General features: G+C 39.0%; 1 protein-coding gene across 1 annotated transcript in view; it reads left to right on the forward strand.

The window, feature by feature from the left end:
• The first annotated feature begins 292 nt into the window (after window positions 1-292).
• The window catches only part of ITGAE (integrin subunit alpha E), a 112,705-nt gene continuing 86,899 nt past the window's right edge, over window positions 293-26,098 (forward strand). Inside the window, exons 1-8 of the mRNA XM_063444344.1 lie at window positions 293-526; window positions 9,436-9,553; window positions 11,617-11,735; window positions 14,856-14,926; window positions 18,901-19,018; window positions 19,134-19,220; window positions 20,352-20,390; window positions 24,760-24,875. Of these exons, the coding sequence (XP_063300414.1) occupies window positions 451-526; window positions 9,436-9,553; window positions 11,617-11,735; window positions 14,856-14,926; window positions 18,901-19,018; window positions 19,134-19,220; window positions 20,352-20,390; window positions 24,760-24,875 (744 nt within the window). The 5' untranslated portion in view covers window positions 293-450. The remainder of the gene's footprint in view (window positions 527-9,435; window positions 9,554-11,616; window positions 11,736-14,855; window positions 14,927-18,900; window positions 19,019-19,133; window positions 19,221-20,351; window positions 20,391-24,759; window positions 24,876-26,098) is intronic.

Genomic DNA, 26,098 nt, shown 5'->3' on the forward strand with positions numbered 1-26,098 from the left:
TCAGTGTTTAGATATTTTGGTGTGATTTGGGTAGAAATTTCTTAACATCAAATAGTTTTCAATACTTTGTATTATCCCTTATTACAGATTTTTACATTTTTATTATGTTATTATTATTTTTAACCCCTTAAGGACACATGACGGATATATTCCGTCATGATTTCCTTTTATTTTAGAAGTTGTGTCCTTAAGTCTCTCCTCCACAGTTTTTTATATACATAGTTTTAGGCAGTTAACTTTGTCAATAGAGTCAACTTCTCTGTACAGAAAACAGTCTTGTGTGTGACACAGCTTGTAAAAGAAGTGGTGAAGTGTTTCTGGTAACAAAAAGTGGAAGAATCATTACAGCGTCAGACTAGAAAAAAAAAAGAAGACGAAAGCAGACAGAGAACTGCAATTACTTGTGACCACGAAGATCTCAATACATGCAAATAAAATCTGTCTTGTAGGATGCAGAAAAAACGCTTTTGGGTTGGACACAATATGAGGACCGAGATCAATTTGTTCTGTTTACTTCTTGTACTAAGTAAGATATCTTTAATTCCTCTTTATTATTAGTATTTAACAAATTTACAAGTTGTCTAAACTTTTTTTTTGTAACAAGCCTATGATCTTGTTTTAGAAATATGTAATGTTCATGCTGTTAAAATTCTGCTGTATGTCTCTCTGAAATTTCTTAATTTTAAGCATATTTTTGCTCGTATACATGAGTGAACTATACAGTTATTCTTTGCATTGAAGAGGATGTTTAACAAGGGTGAAGCTTGCGAATGAGAAGATAATATTCTACATTGCCTTTTTTGTAGTACACTGAACCCTGGATTTGAGAAGAATTTTTAAAAATCCCAGACACAAAAAGTTGTGTTAGAAATATAGCTGTGTTTAAAAAACAAATGCTTGCATTTTATTCATTTTAAAATGCACTATTGTCTTGTCAAACAAGTTACGGATTTAGTGAATAAACCCAACGTATTCAACAAGAATGTAATTTCTGTTGTGTTTTTATTGAATTTAGAATAAAAGTGATTAATGTCTATCTGTATATGTTGATAAAGTGACCACAGCTTTGTTTACTGCAGAATATAACATTGTGGAAATCCATCTCCCAAGACACACCATCCCCCAAAACAGGGATAGGCAACCTTCGGCTCTCCAGATGTTGTGGACTACATCCCCCATAATGCTCTTACACACATAATGCTGGCAAAGCATCATGGGAGGTGTAGTCCACAACATCTGGAGAGCCGAAGGTTGCCTATCCCTGCCCCAAACAATCACTTAAGGGAAAAGTTAATTCTTAGAATCTAGGGTAGCATTATCTAAGTCTGGTATTTAGAGTTTTAAAAAACTGATTAAATGATGGCAAGGACATATATGCACTAAAGAAAACACACTACATGTATGTTTAATTTTAGAAGGGTTACCAGTTATTGTATTGGTAAGGAATTAGCTTTTACCCTCTGAGATATAGATATTTAAAAAAGCATAATGTAGGGGGGGCGGAGCCTGACTGGCTTCCCGACAAGACGCGTGCTTTCTGGGCTCCCACAGTCTACCTCGACTAATCGCAAATAATCGTCCCTGCAACAAAATTACCTACATGAGGCTACCCTACTTTAGCCCAGCGTGCCCTAAGGAAACTTTTGACACCTCTCTCGTGCAAAACGGTACGAGAAAGCCCGAGATGTCCGACCGAGGCCTGCGGGCGTTGGCACTGGGGAGAGACGGCCGCTTTCCCCGTCCTTCAGCTGGCGGCTCAGGGGACATGACACTCCGCCCCCCCCCCCGGACCGGCGGGGGTAATCCCGGTCCAAACCTGGGTGAGGACCCAGCTAATCAGCAAACGTCAAACCCACACGGACAACCTGCAATGACAGAGCGGAACATAATGGCGACTGCCACGTGTACACTAAGCAAGGGTGAAGAGGAACTGGATATCACAGCACGGCTGGAACGCACATTTGCAGCCTTTTGGCTGAAACTGGCTCACAGGCTGAAGCAAGCTCAGCCCCACGTAGCAAAGGTAACCGTACCAGCAGAACCACCACCTGACACTGGCAAGCAACCCCCAAGCCGAAAAGTGCTGGCGGGCAGGCGATGCCGGAAAAAACAACTCCTTCTGACGGATATTCGACCACATGGAGCAAAGACTAGAAAACCCCGCACAAGACAGCCACGACAGCGGCTGGATCCCGCCAGGATGCACAACACAATCGAGGTACAGTGGGGAACCCTACCAGCGAAAGCCCTTACCTGGCGATCCTCAAAAACTGGGTGCAGCAGGCAGCGCCCACTCTGGCTACGGGACTCTATACACCCTCAGACGGGCATAGGTTGAAAATGCCTGAACCGCAAGGACTTAATGACCGTCCACCTTACCCACAAAAGAGGGGGATTTGGCATACAGTCCACATACAAACCGGACGCTTTCCTGCTTCTTATTTCCCCTGACTTTTGAGGTGATACTAATTTCCAGCATACCCAACAGCCATGAGTACACCTCTCTCAAATTACCTATTGTGCCCCCTATTGCATGCTCTCTATGTCTCACCCGTGTGATAAGCAATACTTATAAGTACATATAGAGGAATAGGAAGCAGCACCACAAGAAACGTTAGTCTGGCCGTTATGTACCTGCTGCATACCATCTATTACCATCTATTATTGTTTTGCTCTTTATTACTGGGACTGTTTTTCAATAATTTCCTGCACCCATATTGTCCCTGCCTCATTTAAACACCCAGTGGCAGTTCAACATTTATACTTAATCACATATCACTCACACTGTCTATGCATGCAGCCAACCTACATCAAGCTTTCTGCTTTGAAGCCACTTAACCCCCCAGATAATCTCTACTGCCACACACATGGCACAGGGCAACTGTCATACCCACCGTAGCAACGCTCATACCATTAATAAGCCCTGGGGGCATCGCTACTCCCGCAGGCGTAGACTATGCTTAGTTTTTAAATGCTCCTGATATTACTAGACATGTCTATTTTATTTCACGTAATTACCAGCCTGGATGAATCTAAGGTTATAGACAGTTCTATTTAGCCTGACTTCTCTCGTTATATAAAAAAAAAAAACTGTGCTGTTAATGATTGCCATGTTACTGATAATCTTGTTTTATTCCATCGGCTTGTATCTGCTGTTGTGGCAATATAAGCGTGTTTGTTACTCTAAGCACAACAAAAATAAAGAATTATAAAAAAGCATAATGTAGACTAATGAGGAAGGTTAACTCCTACATTTAGGAAGAAAAAAAAAAAACCCACAGGAATTACCTCTAATTTAGATTCAATAAACTTTATTGGAAAAAAAAGCACCAGCTGAACAAAACAGGTGCCTGTGCAACTTAAGTGTAATATGAAGAGAATGTATATTAAGTGATAGTTTTAAAGACTGCTAAATTTGTACCACAGACAATCACTCTACAGATATAAACTCCACACGTAACAATTAGATAAAATGGTCGAACCAATTGAACACAAAATAACAAGTCGCTTTCTGTAGTGTCCTATGGATAAAGTGAAATATATACAAGGGTATATCTATTTTAAACATATGAGACATGAGATAACTACATAAAGAGCCTGTTTCCCAATGGTAGGAGATAACCACTAGACTTGAAAGCTGAATAGGGGAAAAAAGGAAGTTTATTTGGCTGAAAGTGATTTGAATGTGTTGTCCACATATATGCAGCCCATATGGCTTTAGAAAGTGAAATATATAGAGGTAGGGATATATAAAGAATACGACAGACAGTATCCGATATAGAATCTGAGGCTGTCTAAACCACCAGGTACTAAAGGTATACAGGCAACGGATGTAAAGAGAACAGGAGGGGGAGCACACATACAAGTTGAAAGTACAAAGACAAATGTCTAATCCTCTGCTAATGCTAGCCCAGCCACTCCCCTGCTGCTTCGAGGCAGCCCTCCTAAAAGCAGTCACAAGTCAAAGTGAAAGTAAAAGGCATGCCTGATCCTGATGAAAGTCCCGGTGGGGACTGAAACGTTGTTCTTATGATCGAATTTTAATGGATTTGAAATAAAGCTTGAACCTTTTAAATGATTACAAAACCGTGCTGATCACTGTTCCAAATGTCTATAAAAAAGTCCCTAGTGGACTGAAATGTTGACACTATGTAATCAACTTTTTGAAGCTTGCATAAATGCCACCTTTTTGGCAACAGTATCGAGTCCTGTGAGTGCACTTTCAACAAGGTATTCTATATATATATATATATATATATATATATATATATATATACACCTATATAGAAATAAAAATAATTTTGAAAAATGATATACATATATATACACATATATATATATAGACATATTGCGCAAATTCCAGGTTTTGTTTACATTTTATTTTGATCAGAACGTGTACTATTGACTCTGTCCTGAAGGGGTTAAGTCCTTCATTTCTGGTGTTGAAATGTGTGATCATTTTCATCTCAAATGTCTTTAGTTCATGAGAGTCTTTGAAATTTCCTTTAAGAACTTTAATTCTAATTGTTTGGATGGAGTAATCAGTTTGGGTGAAGTGATGACCTCACTGATGGGTGAAGTGAGGGGCACAATATCCGTTTTCCTTGTGGTTCTTGATTGAGTGTCTGTGTAGATTCATTCTGAGATGCAGTTTAAGGCTAGTTCCTCCAATGTAGCAACCTTTGTCACACACTGTACATTTTATCATGTACACCTCATTTGCAGATGTGCACATATATGATATATGATCCCTTAATGTTGTATGATTTGTTATGGTGTCTGGCTGTGTTATTGCCACATATATGTTGACACAGTTGGCAGAGTGATTTGTTGCCTCGTACAGTGCCATTCTGTGTGAGCTCCTGCTCTGTGGTTAATTTGCTGTGGACCAATCTCTGTCTCAGTTTAGGCGGTTGTTTGAATGCTAGTATGAGGGGCTCAGGAAATGTTTTTTTGAGTGTGAGGTGCACTGAAATTAATGGTTGTAGCTCTTTAATAATTTTACATACTCCTTCTAGAGTTGGGTTGTATGTGAGGGAGGGGGGTTATGATGGTGCAAGGGAGGGGGTGATGATGTGTGATGAAGTGGGGTGATGATGTGTGAGGAAGGGGGGTGATGATGGTGTGGGGGGGTGATGATGGTGTGGGGGGGTGATGATGGTGTGAGGGAGTGGAGTGATGATGGTGGTAGCTAGGGGGTTATGATATGTGAGGGAGGGGGCTTATGATGGTGTGAGGGAAAGGGGTGATTGCCTGAAGGACTAAATACCTTTTTTAGCTCCCTGGTGGTCAGGTGGGCTCTTTGGTGGTCCGGTGACCATTATATATGGTCTGGTAACCCGCAGCAACGCTCTGATTGGCCAGAATTCATGACACACATGTTCTGCAGCACTGCACACTGCAGAACTGCAGACTGGCGGCCATGGGTGCTCTCCTCCTCCCGGGCAGACTGGAGGAGCCTCGCACCCGGTGGCATAAAGAGCAAGCCGCCGGGCCCTCTCCTAATGCCGGGTCCTCAGTCGTCTGGTTTTTTTTGTTTGTTTTTTACTACTCAACACATGCTCTTGGTCAATAATGCTGAGCAGAGGGAATTAAGTAAGGGACCATAAGAAGGATGCAGAGTAACAAAACTGGTTTAAAAAAAGTTAAAGTAAACTATAGCAGGTTCTGTCTCTGAGATAGCATGTTTTTTTTTTTTTACTTCTACACTTACTACATCCACCTTCTTCTCTGTCCCAGGTTCCACTAGATACAATACACTTGGGAATTATGTCTGTGTTAGTACTTTCTGTCTACAAGATTCTGTAATTAAGCATATCCCAATCACCAGCACAAGGCCCAATAGACTCTTAATCCTCATTGATGTTAGTGAAGTGCAGGGCTTGTTTCCTGTTTCCTGTAGTGTAAGGTATAATGTTTAGTGTTAGTTAGTGTAGAGGTTAATGTTTAGTGTAGTGTGTTAGGGTTATTAGAGATGAAATTCCCCCCATCAGTGGGGACACTTTATGTAGGTCCCCCATTACTCTTATATTTTAGTCACTCTGTGCCCAATATATGATCAGGGTGTGTATAGTGTATTTGTTTGTTGTTAGTTATTGTCTTCCCCTTTCTCTTGTCTTATTGTTTTCCCAGCAGGGCGTTCAATGCATTATTTGTCATTGTGCAAGTTTGTCATTATGATTCCTTTTTATTATGTGATTTTGTTAAAGTTAGGGTTAGTGTTATGGTAGTGGAGTGGTTACGATTTAGTTTTATGATAGTGTGTAGGTGTTAATGGTTACAGTTAGGGTAGTATATGTTTTATTGTTTCATGTTAGAGTTGTATAATGATTAATGTTTTGCTATAGTGTAGTGTGTTGCACAGGTTAATATTTAGTGTTAGTGTAGTGTACTGTAGTGTATGTGTTAATGTTTAGTGACATTGTAGTGTAGTAAGTGGAGGAACTTACTACACTATGAAGGTTGCAACAGTTCCATCTAAATTGTGCTTGTTACTGTGAGTACAAAAATCAGTTTTGGCAGAGCCAGTCTGGCTCACCAGGAAACTGAGAGATTACTGTGGATCTGGCTGCAGCCAGGGAAACTTTTGTTAAATGAGATTTGTATATGTTTGCTTGAGAGGCTGCAGGTGAGGCTAGGCATGAAATGAACGAAGAACTGTGGAAGCCAATCACTACATTGCACTGCATAATGCTGAGGATACATGGCATCATACCAGCAGCCATGACTAGTGAGTGCATGTGGAGAGACAGAATTCCTTTACCCAATGATCTGACTGCTGATGAGGAGGCGCTTAAGAAGAGTGTGCAACCTCTACATAAATATAGACATGCAGTACCACACACAGACACCTTTAAACACATGACATCACAATCAGCTGCCTCACACACACAACACCACATGGAGCATCCTCACACATGCACAACACCTTTTACCAGCCCTGTCCTACTTTTGTCCTTTGGTATCCCTCTGTTGGGGGCACTAGAGACAAGCCATTGTTATACACATCACATGCTTATCATTTACTTTGCTTGCACTGTGCATAAAGAAAAATGGGACATTTTCCCTCTTCCTAGAGTACTTTAAAAAGACTTGGCCTAAGTTATGTGAACAAAACAATGAAAAAACACTAATATGTGTTAAAAATAAAATAAAACAAAAATTCTTGAAAACGTGATGTCCTGAGTATACCTCACAAAAATACCCAAAAATATGTAAAAAGATAAAGAATGAGGGGAAATCACAGTACATGTATAAAACAGTGTTTCCCAACCCAGTCATCAAGGCACACCTACCAGTCCAGGATTTAAGGATTACCCAGTTTTGTCTAAGGTGTTTTTAGAAAAAAAAAGAAAAAACACCTTAGACAAAACTGGGTAATCCTTAAATCCTGGACTGGTAGGTGTGCCTTGAGGACTGGGTTGGGAAACACTGGTATAAAATATAAATAAAGGAGGTTCGGCAATATCCATGCTTGGGTATGCTCAAGAAAAGTAAGGACACTGTAGGGACAAAAAAAAACAGGAGAAAGAAAAAAGAGGAACAAAATGGACATATCCATATTTGACTGAGTATACGCACATAAGGAAAAATAAATAATAACCTACCTCTCCCAGAACATGCAACCGGAATGAAAAAAGCAAAAAAATATATATTCTGAAAAAAATATAACCAGGAAGATGAAAAATATAAAAAATATATAAAAAATAAAAAACAATATATAGTGAAATAAATACAAATATAAAATAAAAATAAATATTAATATGAAAATAAAATAATGGAAAATACAAATAAATTATGAAAATAAATATGAATATGTTAAGCAAAAAAGTTAATAGAAAATGGGCCAAAATATTAGGCAATAAATAAATAAATACAATTTAAAATAAAATAGATAAATAAAAATAAAAAATAGAAATTAAATAGCAAAGAAGAAGAAAATAGATCCATTTGCATGTGAAAATGGTGGTGGTACAACTGGTAAAAATGCAATATTCAAAAGTCAATCCATATTACCAAAAATAAAACACAGAAAAAAACATATTCGAAAGGAACAAGAAATTGTATTAAGCCCTTGCAAATCTGATTTAAACCTAATTTCAGGGTGTTTAAGTTGAAAATCCATTGAGCTTCTTTATGAATGAGTTCTTGTAATCTGTTACCACCTCTCCAGACCAAATTTACTTTCATTTTTCTCCCAGTAAAAATATGCACATGAGTTGCATGGCTTAGGTACGCTATTGTCTGTTCTTTTATTTCTGATGTTGTTAAAATGTTCCAAAATTTTAATATAACAAAAACTAATAAGGGCCCCTAAGGAAGAAGGGGACCTGTGGTGGGGAGAATAGATGTGAAGAAAAAAAGAGAACCCTTATGTTTATTAAATCTAAGATTATTTAAAATTGGTTAAAAAAACAAAAAACAAACAGGCTTATCACACTAGACCTAAGGGTAGTCAACCCACATTCAAGGTGGGGAATTATATTTTGACCACCAAATTAAAACATCCCCAATCATCACTAACTGAGATTGGAGGGTAGGAGTGAGTACTTAGAATAAATAAAAGGAAGACAAGGAGAGAGATAATGAATATAACAAAGTCCAGGCACAAAAGAGAGAAACATATTTCTCCCAGAAAGAGAAAGGCTAGTGGAAAATGAGGGGAGAATAACATTGTAATGAACAAGTGCAGGAATGCCCCAAAGTAAAACAAAGTATGAGGGCTTACTAAGCTGAAATAAAAAAAAAAGAGGGGGTAGGAAAAAAGAAAAGAGGGAAGAATCCACTCTAAAATCTCAAACTGTCCCAAGATATACCTCAGCACTATAGCTAGACTACTAGTGCCTACCTGAATCACTAGCCCTAAGTAAAAAAGTTTGCCAACAAGCCAGACGCTTGTTTCTGCGTGTCAGCACGCCGTCGTCAGAGCCTGTATGAGTGAAAAAGCACTACAAATGTTATTGAGGTCCAACAACAAGCAAGATTTTTGGCAAGCTCAATTAAGTGCTCTGGGTGCAATGGCCCTGAAGTTTTATCCCTGCAATATATAACGTTATTTTTTTGTAAAAAAACAAAAACAAAAAAAACCTGATGATTTAATATGTTATAGTTCATTTGTGATATTTTTATACATATTGTATGTATCTTAATGGATTGTTGTATTATTGAAAAATGTTAACACTTGGAACAACACTTTTTATCATGTCAGTTAAAGGTAGTTGAACATTAAAAAGAAATTTAAGGACAAAAAAAGAATTGAAAAAACTCTGGTGAATTGAGGAATATATCTGTAATTGTGTTCTATATTTTGCCAATTAGCTAAGAAACCACCATTTATAGTTTTAGGGGACATACTTTCATCAAGGAAGGGAAATTATAATGCATTATGGAAACTATAAAAGAGTGCCTGACATTTTTTGTATTCTTGTTTGGTAGCATTTCAAGTTTCTTCATGTTTTAACATCGACACGGTCAAGTTCTGGAATTACACAACAGAGAGCAGTTCTCTTTTTGGACAGAAGGTGCTTCAGTATCAACATGGCACAAACAAGGGGTAAGGTTATCTAAAAATGCAAATAACTTGCACAAAACAACTCTAACTTCTCATAATTATGAGTTCCACAAGGTGATTCTCCCTCACTCTTCTTTATATATAAAAATACAAATTATATATAAAAATACAAAATAAAATGTCTTTACTATAAAAAATACACTCAGTAGCAGGGCCAGATTTCCCATTAGGCAGAGTAGGTACCTGTCTACAGGTGCTGGTCCTCTATGGGGCACATGTTTTCAGCACCTGTGCCTTTTTGGAGTTTAAGTGGGCTGATGGGGAGAGATAAGTTCCAGGAGCCTTTGCCAATGTCTGCAGCAGTTCAGTCAGCAAGGCCAGATTTCTATGTCAGGTGCATGTCAGCAGAAAATTTTAAGGCGCACCCTGCTCCCCAGCCCTAGGATAAAGCAGATAAAGTGAGCATAATGAATTTATTAACTGACATTGCAGGCCTTTAGACATCTTAAAACATATCCATATTGGACAACTGCACATGTATAAATATGTATGTGTATATTTCTACTCTGCTTGTAATGTATTGGACTTGAATCTGTGAGTGAATGCAGCTGTGCATGTTAAAGGAACACTATAGGGTTAGAAGAGCAAACATGTATTCCTGACCCTATAGTGTTCAAACCACTTTTTAGCCCCCCTGATCCCCCCTTGCCCACCTTAAATATAGTAAAATCTTACCTTTATCCCAATCTGCTGCTGCTGGGTCTGCCCCTGATCTTCCTACTTTGCTGACATAATCTGAGGTGGGGATCTGAGCCATCCACATAGGAAAGCATTGGATTTGCTGAGATTGTAAAGGAGGCATAGCAGGGGCAGAGCCAGCACAAGTCAAACACCGCCCTGGCCAATCAGCATCTCCTCATAGAGATTAATTGAAACAATGCATCGCTATAAGAAAAGTTCAGTGTCTCCATGCAGAGGGAGAATACACTGAACGGCAGGGCTGCACAATGTGCAGCACTGCCCCAGGAAGCACCTCCAACGCCCATCTGAGTAGTGGCCAGTGGAGGTGTCCCTAGTCTGTAATGTAAACACTGTATTTTCTCTGAAAAAACTGTGTTTACTGCAAAAAGCCTGAAGGGAATTATTACACCAGAACACATACAATAAGCTGTAGCTGTTCTGGTGACTATAGAGTCCCTTTATAGACGGTTTATAGATGGGTTAATGTCAGAGTTAGATTATATAGGGCGTTTAGTGTTAAAAAGTTGTAGTATAAAGGCTGTTTAAGATGATTGAATTTAAGGCTAGCGTTGGGTAAAGTTAGAAATGGGGGTACATGAGATGTTATTTTTTACGAGGATTTAAACATAGGATTGAGGTTAAGGGTTTATTTCCAGCTGTAGTTTGAAGGGTTATTTGCAAAGTATTCATCCTCCTATTTCTTGTATAGACCAGTCAGATTAAAAATTTCAGAGCTGCAGTGTGCATCACTGAGAGCTTCCCCTGCTCCTCCTGCTGCAAAGCATTTCCTGTGTGAGAGGCTGTTAGTTGGCAGGTGGGAAGTGATCCCTTTAACTTCCTGTCCAGCCTTACGCACTGACATTGGAGGAGCTGGGACAGAGTTTTACACCCTCTATAACTGTTCCTGCAGATCTGCTGATAAGGCTGACTGGACTACAGAGGTCACTGGCCACAGCTCCTGTTACTTATCTCCCCCCACCAAATTATTAAAAAAAAAAAATACTATAGTGTCAGGAATACAAATATATATTCCTGAAATTATAGTTGTAGAGGCGCTGTTTAGGTTTTGGTGTCTTTAAAAAGGTAATTCTTTAACCTGAAATACTCTATTATTATTTGTTGTTAGATTAACTTTAACCAAGTCAAAATATGGTAGACAACCATAGTGTCTTAATCAATTATTGTCTTTTAATCAATAAATTTCTGACTTGACAAAAACCCTTGTGTTGGATTGAAACCTTGATTTTAAATTTTTTTATTCGATGTAATAAAGTTGCTTTTTAAATTTTGTTTGTCGGGGTATCCAACTGGTATAGTAAATTTCTTAAATATCATATTATTTATGCATTGTTTTCATATTCTAGTATTTACGTGAGTTCACCTTTACAAGATATTAAGAAGAGAATATTTGAAGGGGTCTTCAAGTGCACAGTTCCTAAAGGAGGGCAAAACTTGCATTGCGAAAAGATGGATCCTTTTCAAGGTACTGAGACAAGTTTGTTTTATTTGGATCAATAGTAATTTGTTATACAATCAGATGGAAAAGAAAAAAATACCAATACTGTTTATGTGTGTTGATTGTATATGTAATATATTTCTTTTTTAAAAAACAATACACAATATAGTATTTTGTTCAAAATACTCTTATATTTGTGTTTCAGGGCTGAGTTAGGTGTAAGCCTAAATTGTGTTCTCTGTTCATAATTTAAGTCTCTGTCTGCAATTTGATGTCCGTTCGTGATGGTTTATTAAAATAACACTCCTAATACAAGCGCTTCAATTTTAGTTGTTCTCTTTTTTATTTGATCAAAATGCCAATTGTAATAGAAATGTGCACTTTTATAAATTAACCTTGTTGTTACACCCCCTTGGCTGTCAATCAGACATCAGGACCTGTTACTTCCTGGAAGATTAGCTCAGTGGAGCTAAACACACGAGGGTGGCAATTGTACAGATTACTTGCCTTGCAAAGACTTCATAATGAGCTGTAATACGGCTCATTGAGAAGCCTGTTATTGGACAGCCAGAGGAAGTCTGTGCTGGGGAAGAATGGGATATGCAGCTATTGCAAGACTGATTACATATACATTTGATGCTTGGTAGAACAAATATTTTCTGTCAGAGTATTTTTAAATAAACATTTTATGAAAGAAATCTTGAGTGCACATTGAGCACTTGAGCATTTAGTTTTGTCCGGACTGAGATTCCTCTCAACTTTATTATTTGGCTGGAAAAAAACAAATCCCGATTAGGCTTTTGCTTAAATCCCAAAATAACCAAAATGGCCAATTGGTCAAGCCGTTTCTGGATTCAGGCTCTACTATTTGACTTGCAGCAAGCAGGCAAATAGTTGCTAAAAGAAAACTCTTGGCGGCATGAAAGTTAAGCATCTGGTGACTTGCCAACTGCTTGGTAGCCAGCCACATTAAAAAAAGTTAATACAAATTAAGAACAGGCCTACATATTTAGAAGATATGCCCCTCCCTGCCATGCCATGTGTGTGTGCATGTCTACTAAACAGTGAGAAGCTAGCAGCTGATCATTATGAATAAGGACAGGAAACTGCACAGATGTTGCAGCCCAGTCGCTAATAGGATATGGGGGGGGGGGGGGGGGGAGGAGTGGCTCTGAATGGTGTACATAGTGTGAAAAAAGGACCTTCTAAAATAATTATATATCACCAGGGTCAGCGCTTCATATAGGCCAACTAGATGTCCGCCTAGGGCGCTGCTTGAAGGGGAGCACTGGAAGGAGCTTTACTGCTTTGCTTGTTTGGCCGCTCATCTATGTTTGAATAATCATACAAATCGTGCTGCGGACCATGTTACTGTGCGCTAGGGAGCACTTACATGGCTGCTGACTAGCACCCGGTGTAACACTGGTCTGGCGGCATCCACTTCAGCCTTCTTACCCAGGCCCCCCACAAAGACTCCATTGACGCAGCAGTGCAAGGGCGCTTCAATTTCTCGCTCCTGTCCCTTTCCCTATACGTGGGGGCAAGTGGGGGGGAGCATAGCAGGGGGCGGGGCTGAGACGGAGTGAAGGCAGCCAGGTGCAGGGAAGCTACGACGAACACATGAAAAGCAGTCAAATATGAAGAAAGGTAAGTGGATCAATGGGACATCACAATGTGTATTTGTGAAGAATTTGTGTTTGTTATATGTCAATATGTATGGGTCAGTGTTTGTCTGTATGGGTCAGTGTGTGTCGGTATGTGTGTGCATGGGTCAGTGTGTATCGGCATGGGTCAGCGTGTGTCTGCAGTATGGGTCAGTGTGTGTCTGCATGTATTAGTGTGTGTCAGTGTATGTGTCTGCATGGGCCAGTATGTGTGTCTGCATGAGACAGTGTGTATGTGTGTGTCTGCATGGGTCAGTGTGTGTGTGCGCGTCAGCCTGCATTTATCAGTGTGTATGTGTGTCTGCGTCAATGTGCATTCGTCAGTGTGTGTGCATCAGTCTGCATGGATCAGTGTGTGTGCATCAGTCTACATGGATCAGTGTGTGTGCGTCAGTCTGCTTGGGTCAGTGTGTCAGTCTGCATGAGTGGGTGGAGCAAATGGGGTGACAAATTTTTTTTTTTTTGCCTGGGGTGGCAAAATTCCTTGCACCGGCCCTGTATTTCACTGCATTACAATTTGTAGTCAGAATTCCATTCCTATTATAGGTTTAATAATGAAATAAATACAACTATATATATATATATATATATATATATGTATGTATGTATATATATTTCATAAATGTGTGGAAATCAATGACTATACCTATTTTCGTGTAAATGTCAAATTATTGTATGGTGTAGCATGCATGTTATAGAAGGACACTGTACAAAGAAAAGAAAATATGTTATGGCATGTGGAAGGCAATTATGTTCGTTTATTTCTGACTGTTTTCAGTACTCTTTTGTAATTTTATTTGTTCTTCTTTATACTCAAAACTTTTTAATTAGTGTATACAGTGCAATAGATTTTAAGTACTTGCATTATGTAATATATTGTTTGGATATATTTTGAAAGGATTTTGATTCGTATTTTATATATATATATATATATATATATATATATATATATATATATATATTTTTTTTTTTTTTTTGCACAAAGTATTTTATTTGTATCAGCCATTTGGGATTGGGACTACAGCTGATAAAATTCAAGTGGATAACAAAATATTTCTTCCTAGATTTCAATGAGAGATGAAAGTTAAATCATGCATCCATGACAGCCTAAATGGGCACTCCAGGCACCAAAACAACTTAATCGAAATGATTGGCTGAGAGTGGTCAGCTGATGCACATAGCAAATCAGTGACTCCCTATTGACAAAACTGGCTTGGAAAAGGTATGTTCTTTCCAAGCCAGTTTTGTGAATGGGGAGTCACTGATTGGCTGAGAGTGTCAGCTGACTGTTGGAGGCAACTTTGGGGTTAAAACGTTCTAAAATGGTTTAACTTCTGAAGGTAAAAGTGCCTCCTGGCACCATAACAACTTCATTGTGATGAAGTTGTTATGGTGTCTTATGTTGCATAAACTGTTCATGTTGCATAAACTTTTAGTGCTAATTTAATATTTACATGATATTGTGTTCTGTAATTATTTTTAGGAAGAAGTCAAGCTCCTAGAGTTGCACCCTATCCTATTATATCATTAGCCAGAAATGCAGACAGTACTCTGGTAAGTTATTGCATGTAAAATAACAAGAGGTTAACCCCTTAAGGACACATGACATGTGTGACACGTCATGATTCCCTTTTATTCCAGAAGTTTGGTCCTTAAGGGGTTAAGACAGAAAATAGTATTAGCCAGACCGAAGTTTGTGGCTTTGTTTTACTAGAAGTTATAATGAAACACGTTTCAGTAGAATTCTGCACTGTTTCAAGAAATAATCTGTTTGCATGGCTGGTTTGTGACACTTACTACTTGTGGCAGGAAAAGACTTAACACGATGAGGTTTACAGATTGAATTTGATTTTCTTTACATTGAAACTTAAACCTTTATATGATAATACATACCGGCATCGGAGTAAATAAAACCAATAAACTTAGAACGATAACGTTTCCAAAGCCACTTACGGCACATCTCTGATTATTTTAAGGTATGCTCCCCAGACTGTGTTTGTAGAGTCTTTTACTGGACTCCCCTGATATTCACATCCTGAACCTGGAAATCTAAGTATCAATTTAGTATCAAGAAAGATTTTTCTCATTTTTTGGAGGTATTGGAAATAAGTTCAAATGCTGTTTTTCACCTTTTTTTGAACTACAGCAGAAAGAGAAATGTGAGAAGGTTGATGAACTTGAGTCTTTTTTTGGCCTATAGTATTATGTTACTATTGAACGATGAGGAGTCTATCCTAAGCAGGGTGACTGTTGTATTTTAGAATCAAGAGTACATTGAGAGAGATGTCTAAAAGTCATCTGTATGTGCTGTGTAGGATGAAGACAATCACTACGCAACAATCTTGTCTGCACCGAAACATTTGTGTCGTTTTAAAAAACACTTTTATTAATTGGAAAAAAAAAATGCCAGTAAGACAAATGTATAAAAGCTCACATGAGTTTTTCAGACTCTGTGAATTTGTGTGTATATTATATGACCGAGTGTGTTGGACAGTGGTGGTCTGATGCACGAGATTGAGATTGAACTGGGAATGGGGAACTGGAACATGCATTTCTCAGCAAAGGTGCTGCTGTAAAGCCCAACATTTAGACAAACTACAACGAATATAACGAACACTGCACACACAAAAATACAGTTTACGTTTTACAAAGCTATTTAAGATCCCCTATCTCAGCAAAAAAATATGGGAATTCAGTTCCACCATAATGCCATATAATGTTAAACCCATGATACTGGGTTAAGGAACCTAGTAGTGGACTACTAATATCATAAATTTGGTTTTTGACAAAAAAAAGAAGATATGACCAACGATGCATTAAAATCTTACTTTGGCTATTTTTATTTTGCAAGTGTCTCCCCCCCCCCCCCTCCAACACCCCTCTCCCTCCCCCAAAAAAAGGATGTAAACATTTTGCTTTATAATATCATGCACAAATATATAAACAATGCAATGTGAGAGATTAACTGCCATTGAGTAGAAATTAACCCAACAAAATGAAGAAAATGTAGACACATTTAAGCTCTCCGAACTAGAGCAGATAATGAAAAGTGTCAGTTGAAACAAGCAGGTGCTAAAGGATAAAAAAAGAACAGATCAGGTCATGAGAATTAAATTTATCTTTCCATTTACACAAATGTACTTAACTGTCATAAACGGAAAAGTCATTTTGAGTTTTATCTGAAAAACCATATTAAATGAATTAGTGTAAATTGATATCAGTATGTTACAATGGTTACAATAAAAGTTATTTTTTGATTAGCTGTCTGCCAATTGTTAAACATATCGTGATTACAAAGACAATGGTGGGTAACTCTTTTTATTTAGTGGTAACCCAGTGAGTGTGAGCTGTTAACCCTCCCCCCTCAAAGCAGAAACCACTTTAGTTTCCAGTGTCATTTATTTTCTTTTTTTATCTTTTACCTCTTAATAACTAGCTACTCTTGATGAAAGCTCTCTCATGCCCCCTTCAAGTTAAGTGTATGAAGGACCATGCTTCCAGTCACAGTTGCAGTTCTTATCAGCTCTCAAAGTACACTTGTGGTCGGGCACATAATTAGTTTTCCCTCACTGTATATTTTGCAATTTACATTAGCTTCCACAGAAAGTTGAATGCTGATTTGGCACTGCTCATAAAAGAACCTGAATTAGTTCTTTATCAATCATCTGGGGTATCATTTGAGGTGCCAGTAATGTGTATAATAATCTTTTAAATGAATGGTAATTTATTACTGCACATTGTGTTTGTTTAGTTTTTTTTTAAATTGAACTTTAATCACACACATGAGGATGTTGCAGACTCTAGAAAGTTAATAACATAACAGTAGATTAGAAATTCTAGGTTAAACACACTGTGCAGTAAGGGAAGCAAATCAAATGTCGACTCTTTTTCTGGAAGTGTGTAGATAGGATGTATGTGTTACAGCCAGGGGATGTGTTGCTAAAACAGCGAGTTTAGCACTAAATGGCAGAGAACTGAGCAGTATATATTATGTATATTATGAATATACACTAATGAAAAATAGAGGAGTATTGTATTAGCGTTATAAAAATGATTTTAGCAATAAATTGAATAGCTATTATAGGGAAAATTGTAAATATTTTTTAAAAAATAATGAAGACATCTTCTGTAAGATTTTAAATACTCCCGGTGTCTAACAGCTACACAAATCAAAACCAAAAAACACATTATATGGCTATAGTCCATTTCCAATTTTAACTTGAGCAGTTATGAACCACTTAAAGGAAAGCCTGACATATAGTGGACAAACCAATTATACTCAGCCACAACCACAGCAGTATCACCACCACAAAATATTACCACTCAAGTATTAAAAAAAGATGTCTGAACCATACAAGGGTTGTTAATCTAAATTCCATTATCTTTTTAAAGCCACTGAGATACTAATTTGAATGATCTTTGTTTACATTTTCAAGTGTCAAATACTTTAACTCTCAAAAATTACAAAACAATTTGTTATCACCTCTAAATCTGGATCTATGCAATAAAAAGTTATTGATTTTAAGGGTGGCGTGTAGTGCATTTATGTATTATGCATTTTATCCTATTTCCTAATTTCTAAATGATGTCCTTTGCTGCTAGTGTTCATTTTTGAAGTGTCTTGGTGCATTCATTCCTGAAGGAATCTTAAGCATTCTAAACGAATTAGCCTAAAGTGCTTGTACCTTCCACTATCCATTCAATGCTCATTATATGCATCTTTTGTACTGATTTCAGGAATTAAGCAATGTAATCACTAGCACTCAGTGTAGTGGCTATAATGCCTAGAGTGCATTTTTATAGAAGCATGTTGATAATGCCATCAACAATAATGGCTCATTAAATTATAAAAACAACTATTTATCCAATAACTTGAAAAGTGGATACATCAGAAAAAGAGATATAAACAGAATTAGAACAAAAATATTACATACCGCTTAGCCTTTCACATAGATAAAGAAGGTGTGGCTGGGGGTGTTTTCAGGGTTACAGCTGTTCTGAGGCATTTTAGGTGACTTACTAACACCAATTTATGCAAATAAAATGTAATTAAGAACAAGAACAATTAATCTGATTTACACAGATTGATCTGATTTTTAATGGCATTTATTGTAGTTTAAAGACATATTACATTGTGAGTATTACTGCGTTTAGCTCTGTTAAAAACTCAGACACACCAACAACCGAGGGACATAAGGATAGAAAAGAGGGAGAGAGGGATTTGAGCCCAAAATAGGGACTTCCGTTCCTAAATAGGGACACTTGGAATGTATGATATAATATCTTAATAATGATAATATTGAGTTATTATTATTATTATATTGCTAACCTAATTACTTATATTATACATTAGTGAAGATTACAGGGTGGGACCTCAGTATAAAGAAAGCAGCTTATGTTAAAGATAAATGACACTGTACACGCATTTTCCAAAGTCGATGACATTCTGCATATCATTATATGGAATTTGACACTTACATTACAAACAAACTGAAAATAAACAAAAACAATAATTCCATCTTTTACAGATCTGTCAACAGATGAAGGGTCGAAAGAACAAAAGCACTGCTGGAGAATTAAATGGGGAGTGCTTACTGCTTGGAACTGGCACTGGCGTTCAAACATTCCCCGATCTTGCAACAACTGGTACTGATTGCATCCCACATTTTACTAGTTTCCAAATGTCTTGTATGAATCTGTTGACTGAAATGCATAACTGTTTCTTTTTGATATGTCATATCTTTTTTAACTCTATTTGCAGCTCATAACACGTCCAAGGGGAAAAACACAAATAATAATAATAATAATAATAATAATTATGGCGTAGAGGAGACCACTGCAGTGAAAGGCAAGTTACAGTTATATTTATAAAGGATATTGCACGAAATTATACTGTAATAAATGAGTTTCTTCTGTGTGTTTTTTCCAGGTTGATTAAAATAAGTCTTTCATGTATATTTATTCTTGGGTAAAAGGCTTGCCACGTTTATAAGTTTATATTAACCAAAAATACTAATACGCAATTTGACTTATGGTTTCTTCAGGTTTATTTTTACTGTTACAGATACATAATAAATCAACACAGGACGCAACAGGATAATGGATGTTCAGCAGCAGATGGTAATTGCTGGACTCCTCAAGGGAGAGTTAGACTCTACATAGTTAGACAGCCGGACAAGAACCCCATGCAGCAAGCAATGGGCAACAGCAAGACCTTGTGGTCCTTTGTCCCCTTTTCTATATAGCTATGACCATTATGACGTCAGAATATCACCCTACCCATGTAAGGACAAGACCCCTAATTACCACATTCCAGGGTTCTCCTGGTACAGCTTTACAATGTAACATCTGTTCTTTTTACCCCATTAGACATCCATACCTACAATGAATATAAATAGGAACATAGTAATATTCTACATATACAAACCTAAATCTCCAGTTCTGATGCATATTTCAGCTGTATGCGGCAGCCAGGAGAGACAGAATCTCCCGTTTAGGTGTTTCCATTTGTTCTTCGCTTTGTAACTATAATATTATTAAAGACAACGGTGGTAGTTACAAATAGTAGCTACCAACCTTGAGTGTAACTACCACTAAGTTTAGGTAGGCTTGAACATTTCCAAGTGCTGCTTATCAGGCACACTATGCATCAGGAGTAGGCAACAGTCGGCACTCCTGATGTTGTGGTCTATATCTCCCATAATACTCTTGCAGTCATAATGCTATTTATTTATTATTTTTTTTTTAAAATTATTTTATATATTTATTTTTTTTGCATGGTGTGGCATGATGCAGAATATTTTGCTGTAAAATCTTTTTTTCCTTCCTGTATGTTTTATCCAATATCACATACATAAACGCACTATAAATATAAACATTACTCCAATAATCTATTAACAACTCTATTGTCTCCTAGGAGTAGCTATGTTGGAAGATGCTTACAATATAATAAAATGTGTTGAGGAAAATATAAATAATAATAACAATATGGAAGATGTGGACGATGATGATGATGATGGTAAATTTTATATATAAATTTTTTTATATAGTATTATAATAAAATAAATAAACAAATATAAAAGTAACTTGTTCATGGTTAGGGAAAAGGAAATGAGAGGTGGTATAAACCATGCCCAAAGAAGCCCCCATCCCAGTGTACATGAGGTATAGTTATTAAAGGATTTAAAATGTATCCAGGTGTAATAGCTTGCCAGATTTGCAGTCCTTATATAGCAATATATTTAATTTAAAAAGGGGAAAGAATGTCATATTAGTGTTTGGAGCAGACAACAGGAAAATATATTAAATGAAGTGTGAAAGGACTAGGGAGTGCTATAGGCAGAGAATTAGTTGACAGGTTAAAAATTAGTTAGGGATTTTTATATATGGCCATAAACAAAGTGAAAGCCTAATCAGATTTGATTGGGCAATATAATAGATGGGGAAGCCCTACATAAGACAGGCAAAGATTGTAGCAAATGCAAAAGGGTAATAAGCGCTCTCTTCTCAAGGGTGAGCAGCAGTTCACCAACAAGGTGTTCCCTCTACCTTGTGATAAATGGACAGATAAAATAGAAAGGTGAACAGCGCTAAAGATCAGAAATTGTACATACGTTTAGTAGAAATACTGGCCAGCGGAGTAACTTAAAAAAAGGAGAAACAAAGATGTACATATACTTACATATACTAGAGCAACGACCTGCTCTAGTTTGGAGAATTTCAGGTGGAATAATCCCCACCTCGGGATATAGTGGACCCAGGTATAGCAGCAAAGCAGTATTAAATAGGAAGGAGGACAAAAAAAATGACTGGATGGTTTAAAAATTATATGTACTTTAATACAATAAGTAAAAAGTGAATAATACACTATAAAACCAGTCCTGTATAAAAGTCCAAAATTCTTCCTCACTTGACACGTTTAGCCGAAGCTTTCTCAAAAGTGAATGCCACCTTCATATTTAATACTGCCTCCTTCCTATTTAATACTGCTTTGCTGCTATACCTGGGTCCACTATATCCCGAGGTGGGGATTATTCCACCTGAAATTCTCCAAACTAGAGCAGGTCGTTGCTCTAGTATATGTAAGTAGGATCATCTACTCTTACTACAATATTTTATATTTACGTACTAGACCATGTGGCGTATTTTACTCTTGTTTTTCATATAACGAATACTTACACCTATAAACTCACCAACGATCTGGAACCTCAAGAAATCCATAGACAGGGATTATTCCGTCCAAGCTCTTAACACCGAGCTGATATAGCTCCTCAAAGTGTGAGTGTGAATATAACACCTTTGTTCTTGTGGAATTATATCGTTCATACATACTGTACCATTATTTGTATCTTTGTTTCTCCTTTTTTTAAGTTACTCTGTGTCAGGGTACTCACCTGTGAGACAGACGGCAAGACGTGGTCGCTCCTGGAATTCCCAACAGGGGACTTGAACCGGGGTACTTGTCTATCCCAGTCCTGCTCTCTACCTCTGAGCCACAGCGGCTTTACCTGAGACTTCTGATTCCGGCCTTGTTCATTCTGGCTTGGCTACTACACCGGGGGCTGCACCATGACTTGCCTGCTTCTCACCTGACTCTGATCTCCATTAGCAGGGTATTTAAACCCAGCCTCGCCCTGCACTCATTGTCAAGTCTTTGATCTTTGTTCCTGTGTCGTACCAGTGTTCCTGTTTATTCTGCTTCGTGTATTTGACCTCGGCTTGTGACTACGTTTATTCTACCTCTGGCATCCTTTGACCTCGGCTATCCCTCGACTATCCTGCTGGTTCTGTCCTTGCCTGTCCTGCGAATTTGGTACTGCATCCTGCACAGCCCCCGTGCACAGACCCACAGGCCAGGTGAATTCTTACCTGACCACCTCGGCCTGTGGCTATCTGCAAGGGTGAGCGTCATATCTGCGCTACAGACTCCCAACTCAGGTAAGACCCTGACAAAAGACTTGACCAATATGGAGTCCGCAGAAATGTGCTCACCCTCACTCCAGCAAGTGTCCAGCCTGGCCCAGATTGTTTCGGAGTTGCAGCAGGAACTTTTATCTCTTAAAGGCGCAGTACATCCAGCTCCGGAACCCTTTGTCATCATGCCCGACAGATTTGATGGTAACTACACGTCCTTCCAGTCATTCAGGATGGATTGCGAGGTATTGTTCTCTTTAAAGCCTCGAACTTACGCCACGGATTTCATCAGGGTCAGAGCGGCTATCAACCTGTTGTCTGGACGCATTAAAGCTTGGTCTTACCAAATGTTGCAGAGGAAGAGTCCTGTCCTTGTCAGCTGGGAGTCCTTTATTATTGCTTTGGACTCACAGTGCAGGATCACTAAGCCCAAGCCAGCTCCAACTACTAAAAAATCGCGGAGTCTACGTCACCACACCCCAGTGATACCCTCTTATGATCCAGTTCCCAGGAGAACTCCAGAGGTATCCTGTGTTCAACTTGATCCTGAGGAGCCTATGCAAATTGGACGTGTCCACTGCAAAGTCACACCGGGAGAGAGGGACCGAAGGAGAAGCCATGGTCTGTGCTTTTACTGTGGAGAAGGTGGACACTTCATCACGCTTTGTCCTGTTCGCCCTCCTAGACCTCCTGCTCCAGAGTCGTCTGCCTTTACTACCAAAGTTGCTTCCTGTATTACCACCACTACTTCCTACCCACTTGAAAAGGATTTACCTAAGGATTGTGTCATTTCTTCTAATGGCACTACGGTCTGTAAAAAAGACTTGGAAGTGTTCGAAAAAGCACTGCTAGCTGCGAGCACTGTCCCTTCCGAAGTTGTGGAAGTTTTTGTCACCCCTACCCGGAACCTAGACCGATCGTCCGCTGTACCAGAAACTGGTACTGGGAAATCCCGAGCTAATCAGGGATCCCATACTGAGGACTTTCACTATGGGGACTCGACGGATTCTGAGAGTGACTCTGGAGAGACGGATTACTTCGATGAGGAGCCTGCTTACGCCCAGAGGTCGTTTTTGAAGGGGGAGGTACTGTCAGGGTACTCACCTGTGAGACAGACGGCAAGACGTGGTCGCTCCTGGAATTCCCAACAGGGGACTTGAACCGGGGTACTTGTCTATCCCAGTCCTGCTCTCTACCTCTGAGCCACAGCGGCTTTACCTGAGACTTCTGATTCCGGCCTTGTTCATTCTGGCTTGGCTACTACACCGGGGGCTGCACCATGACTTGCCTGCTTCTCACCTGACTCTGATCTCCATTAGCAGGGTATTTAAACCCAGCCTCGCCCTGCACTCATTGTCAAGTCTTTGATCTTTGTTCCTGTGTCGTACCAGTGTTCCTGTTTATTCTGCTTCGTGTATTTGACCTCGGCTTGTGACTACGTTTATTCTACCTCTGGCATCCTTTGACCTCGGCTATCCCTCGACTATCCTGCTGGTTCTGTCCTTGCCTGTCCTGCGAATTTGGTACTGCATCCTGCACAGCCCCCGTGCACAGACCCACAGGCCAGGTGAATTCTTACCTGACCACCTCGGCCTGTGGCTATCTGCAAGGGTGAGCGTCATATCTGCGCTACAGACTCCCAACTCAGGTAAGACCCTGACACTCTGCTGGCCAGTATTTCTACTAAACGTATGTACAATTTCTGATCTTTAGCGCTGTTCACCTTTCTATTTTATCAGGCAAAGATTGTAGGCCTACTGGTGTGTGTTTAGTGTTTGTTAAATAAAATATGGTTGGAGGAGTTTGGTGTGGAAGAACTTGACTGGCCCATACAGATCCCTGACAACAACCCCATTGAACACCTTTGGAATGACCTGGAACGGAGATTGTGAGGCAGGCCTTCTCGTCCAACATCAGTGCCTAACCTCACACATATTCTACTGGATGAATGGGCAATATTTCCCACAGAAACACTCCAAAATCGTGAGGAAAGCCTTCCCAGAAGAGTTTACGTTATAGCTGCAAAAGGGAGGGTCAACTACATATTAATGTCAATGTGTGCATTTATAATGCAATGTCATAAAAATCCCTGTTGGTGTAATGGTCAGGTGTCCCTATAGTCTATATTATGGTGAAGCCAAGTAAAAATGTGATATAGATTTCTGATGGAAACACTAATATACCACGCAAGGCAAAACAGCTGCTATTCTGGGTGCAATATGCTTAATGTTGAAACATTTTCTTTTGGTTTCCATTGTGATTGCTCTTCACATAACACTTTGCCCTGCAGTAAAACTTTATTTGCCTTGATAAATCTCACACTGTATGAACCACCCTTTTTTAATTAATAATCCCCGGAAAAGTAAAATTCTTTTCTTTGATTAGGACTAAGTTGTGAGCCATCTGAGGGCAAAACTTAATGTAATAATCTTTAAATTAGTGATAAAACATAATTTCTATTTTTGTCATATCAGTCACAGAGATTGCAATCGTTCTGGATGGCTCAGGCAGTATTGAAAAAGAGGATTTCCAAAAGGCAAAGGATTTTATTTCCAATATGATGAAAATGTTCTGGGAGAAATGTACACAGGTTAGCTTTGAAAACTTCCTATTTGATTATTTTTTGGACTATTGAGAATTTTCATGAGTGTTATGGCAAACATTGTGCATCCTTCCCTGGAAGCCCTGTTAAGGAACATTAACACTATTTTTGATCCTAAGACCTCTCCTTCTCACCCTTCATGACTTTGGCCTCAGTGACATAGCATTTTCCTGGTTTTCTTCCTACCTCTTTGTCACGGCGCACGGAGGGGACACAGCGTGTTCCACTCACTCACCGGGCGCCGCGTGTTCCTCGGCATCCTGGGAGACACACTGCACCTACCTCCTGGCCGTCTGTAGTACCTGTTACTCCGCAGCGGCGTGCCGCAAATGCCAGGCGCGCCATCCCCGCTGCAGTTTCCCTAAATGCCTCGACCACACCACTTGGGACGTGGCGTGGAGAAGTTTCCCTGCAGACCTTATCTGTCCGCCAGTGTGTTTCCCCTCTTGCACACGGATCAGATAACACTTGTACCATGACCCCCATGCTGCTCCAGGATTCCATTAAAACTCTTAGAATTCCGTGCACCCTCGTATGAGTTACCTGGAAGCAGTGTGGAGGTCAGTGGGTATACAAACGGACATAGTGTTCCACCCACATAGCGGATTTGTCTAATCTGACCACTGGTTACCCTGTCTCCTTATATAGGCCCATAGACCCCTCCTCATGGGAGGGCCCTTATTCCCTTTCCCCTATAAAAACACAGAACTCCCTTGGTTCTGTGCTCAGTTGTTTTGTTCATCCCTAGGAGTAAAGAGCCATCTCCTAACCCTGTACTTTTGCATATTTGACCACGCATTGGATTAACCCTTGCTACACGTATTCTCCTTTGGACTGCATTACCTTGTGAAGTAACTCTGGTAAAGGACTCTATTTTCTTTAAAGACATTTATTTGCACATTGAAATAATTACTTTACTGTTACTTTATTTTCTGCATATGAAACCTGCATTTACGTTACAAATAAAAGATTTGTTAATCTGGTGACTGTGCTCGCCTCCATCTCGGCATCCTGAGCCCATCCACCCAAACCCATGACACTCTCTGACTGCTCTTTTAAAACCTCCTTCTCTTTTTCCTCTTCTCGTACTGAACCTTTCTCGGTGTGAATTCCTCAAGGCTCTGTACTGGGAGCTCTGTTCTTCTTAAGTTAAACTTCCCCTCTTGGACTCCATATATCATCTTATGGTTTTCAGCATCACCTGTTTGCTG

Source organism: Pelobates fuscus, chromosome 1 (assembly GCF_036172605.1).
Source record: "Pelobates fuscus isolate aPelFus1 chromosome 1, aPelFus1.pri, whole genome shotgun sequence".
In the NCBI taxonomy this organism is placed as follows: domain Eukaryota; kingdom Metazoa; phylum Chordata; class Amphibia; order Anura; family Pelobatidae; genus Pelobates; species Pelobates fuscus.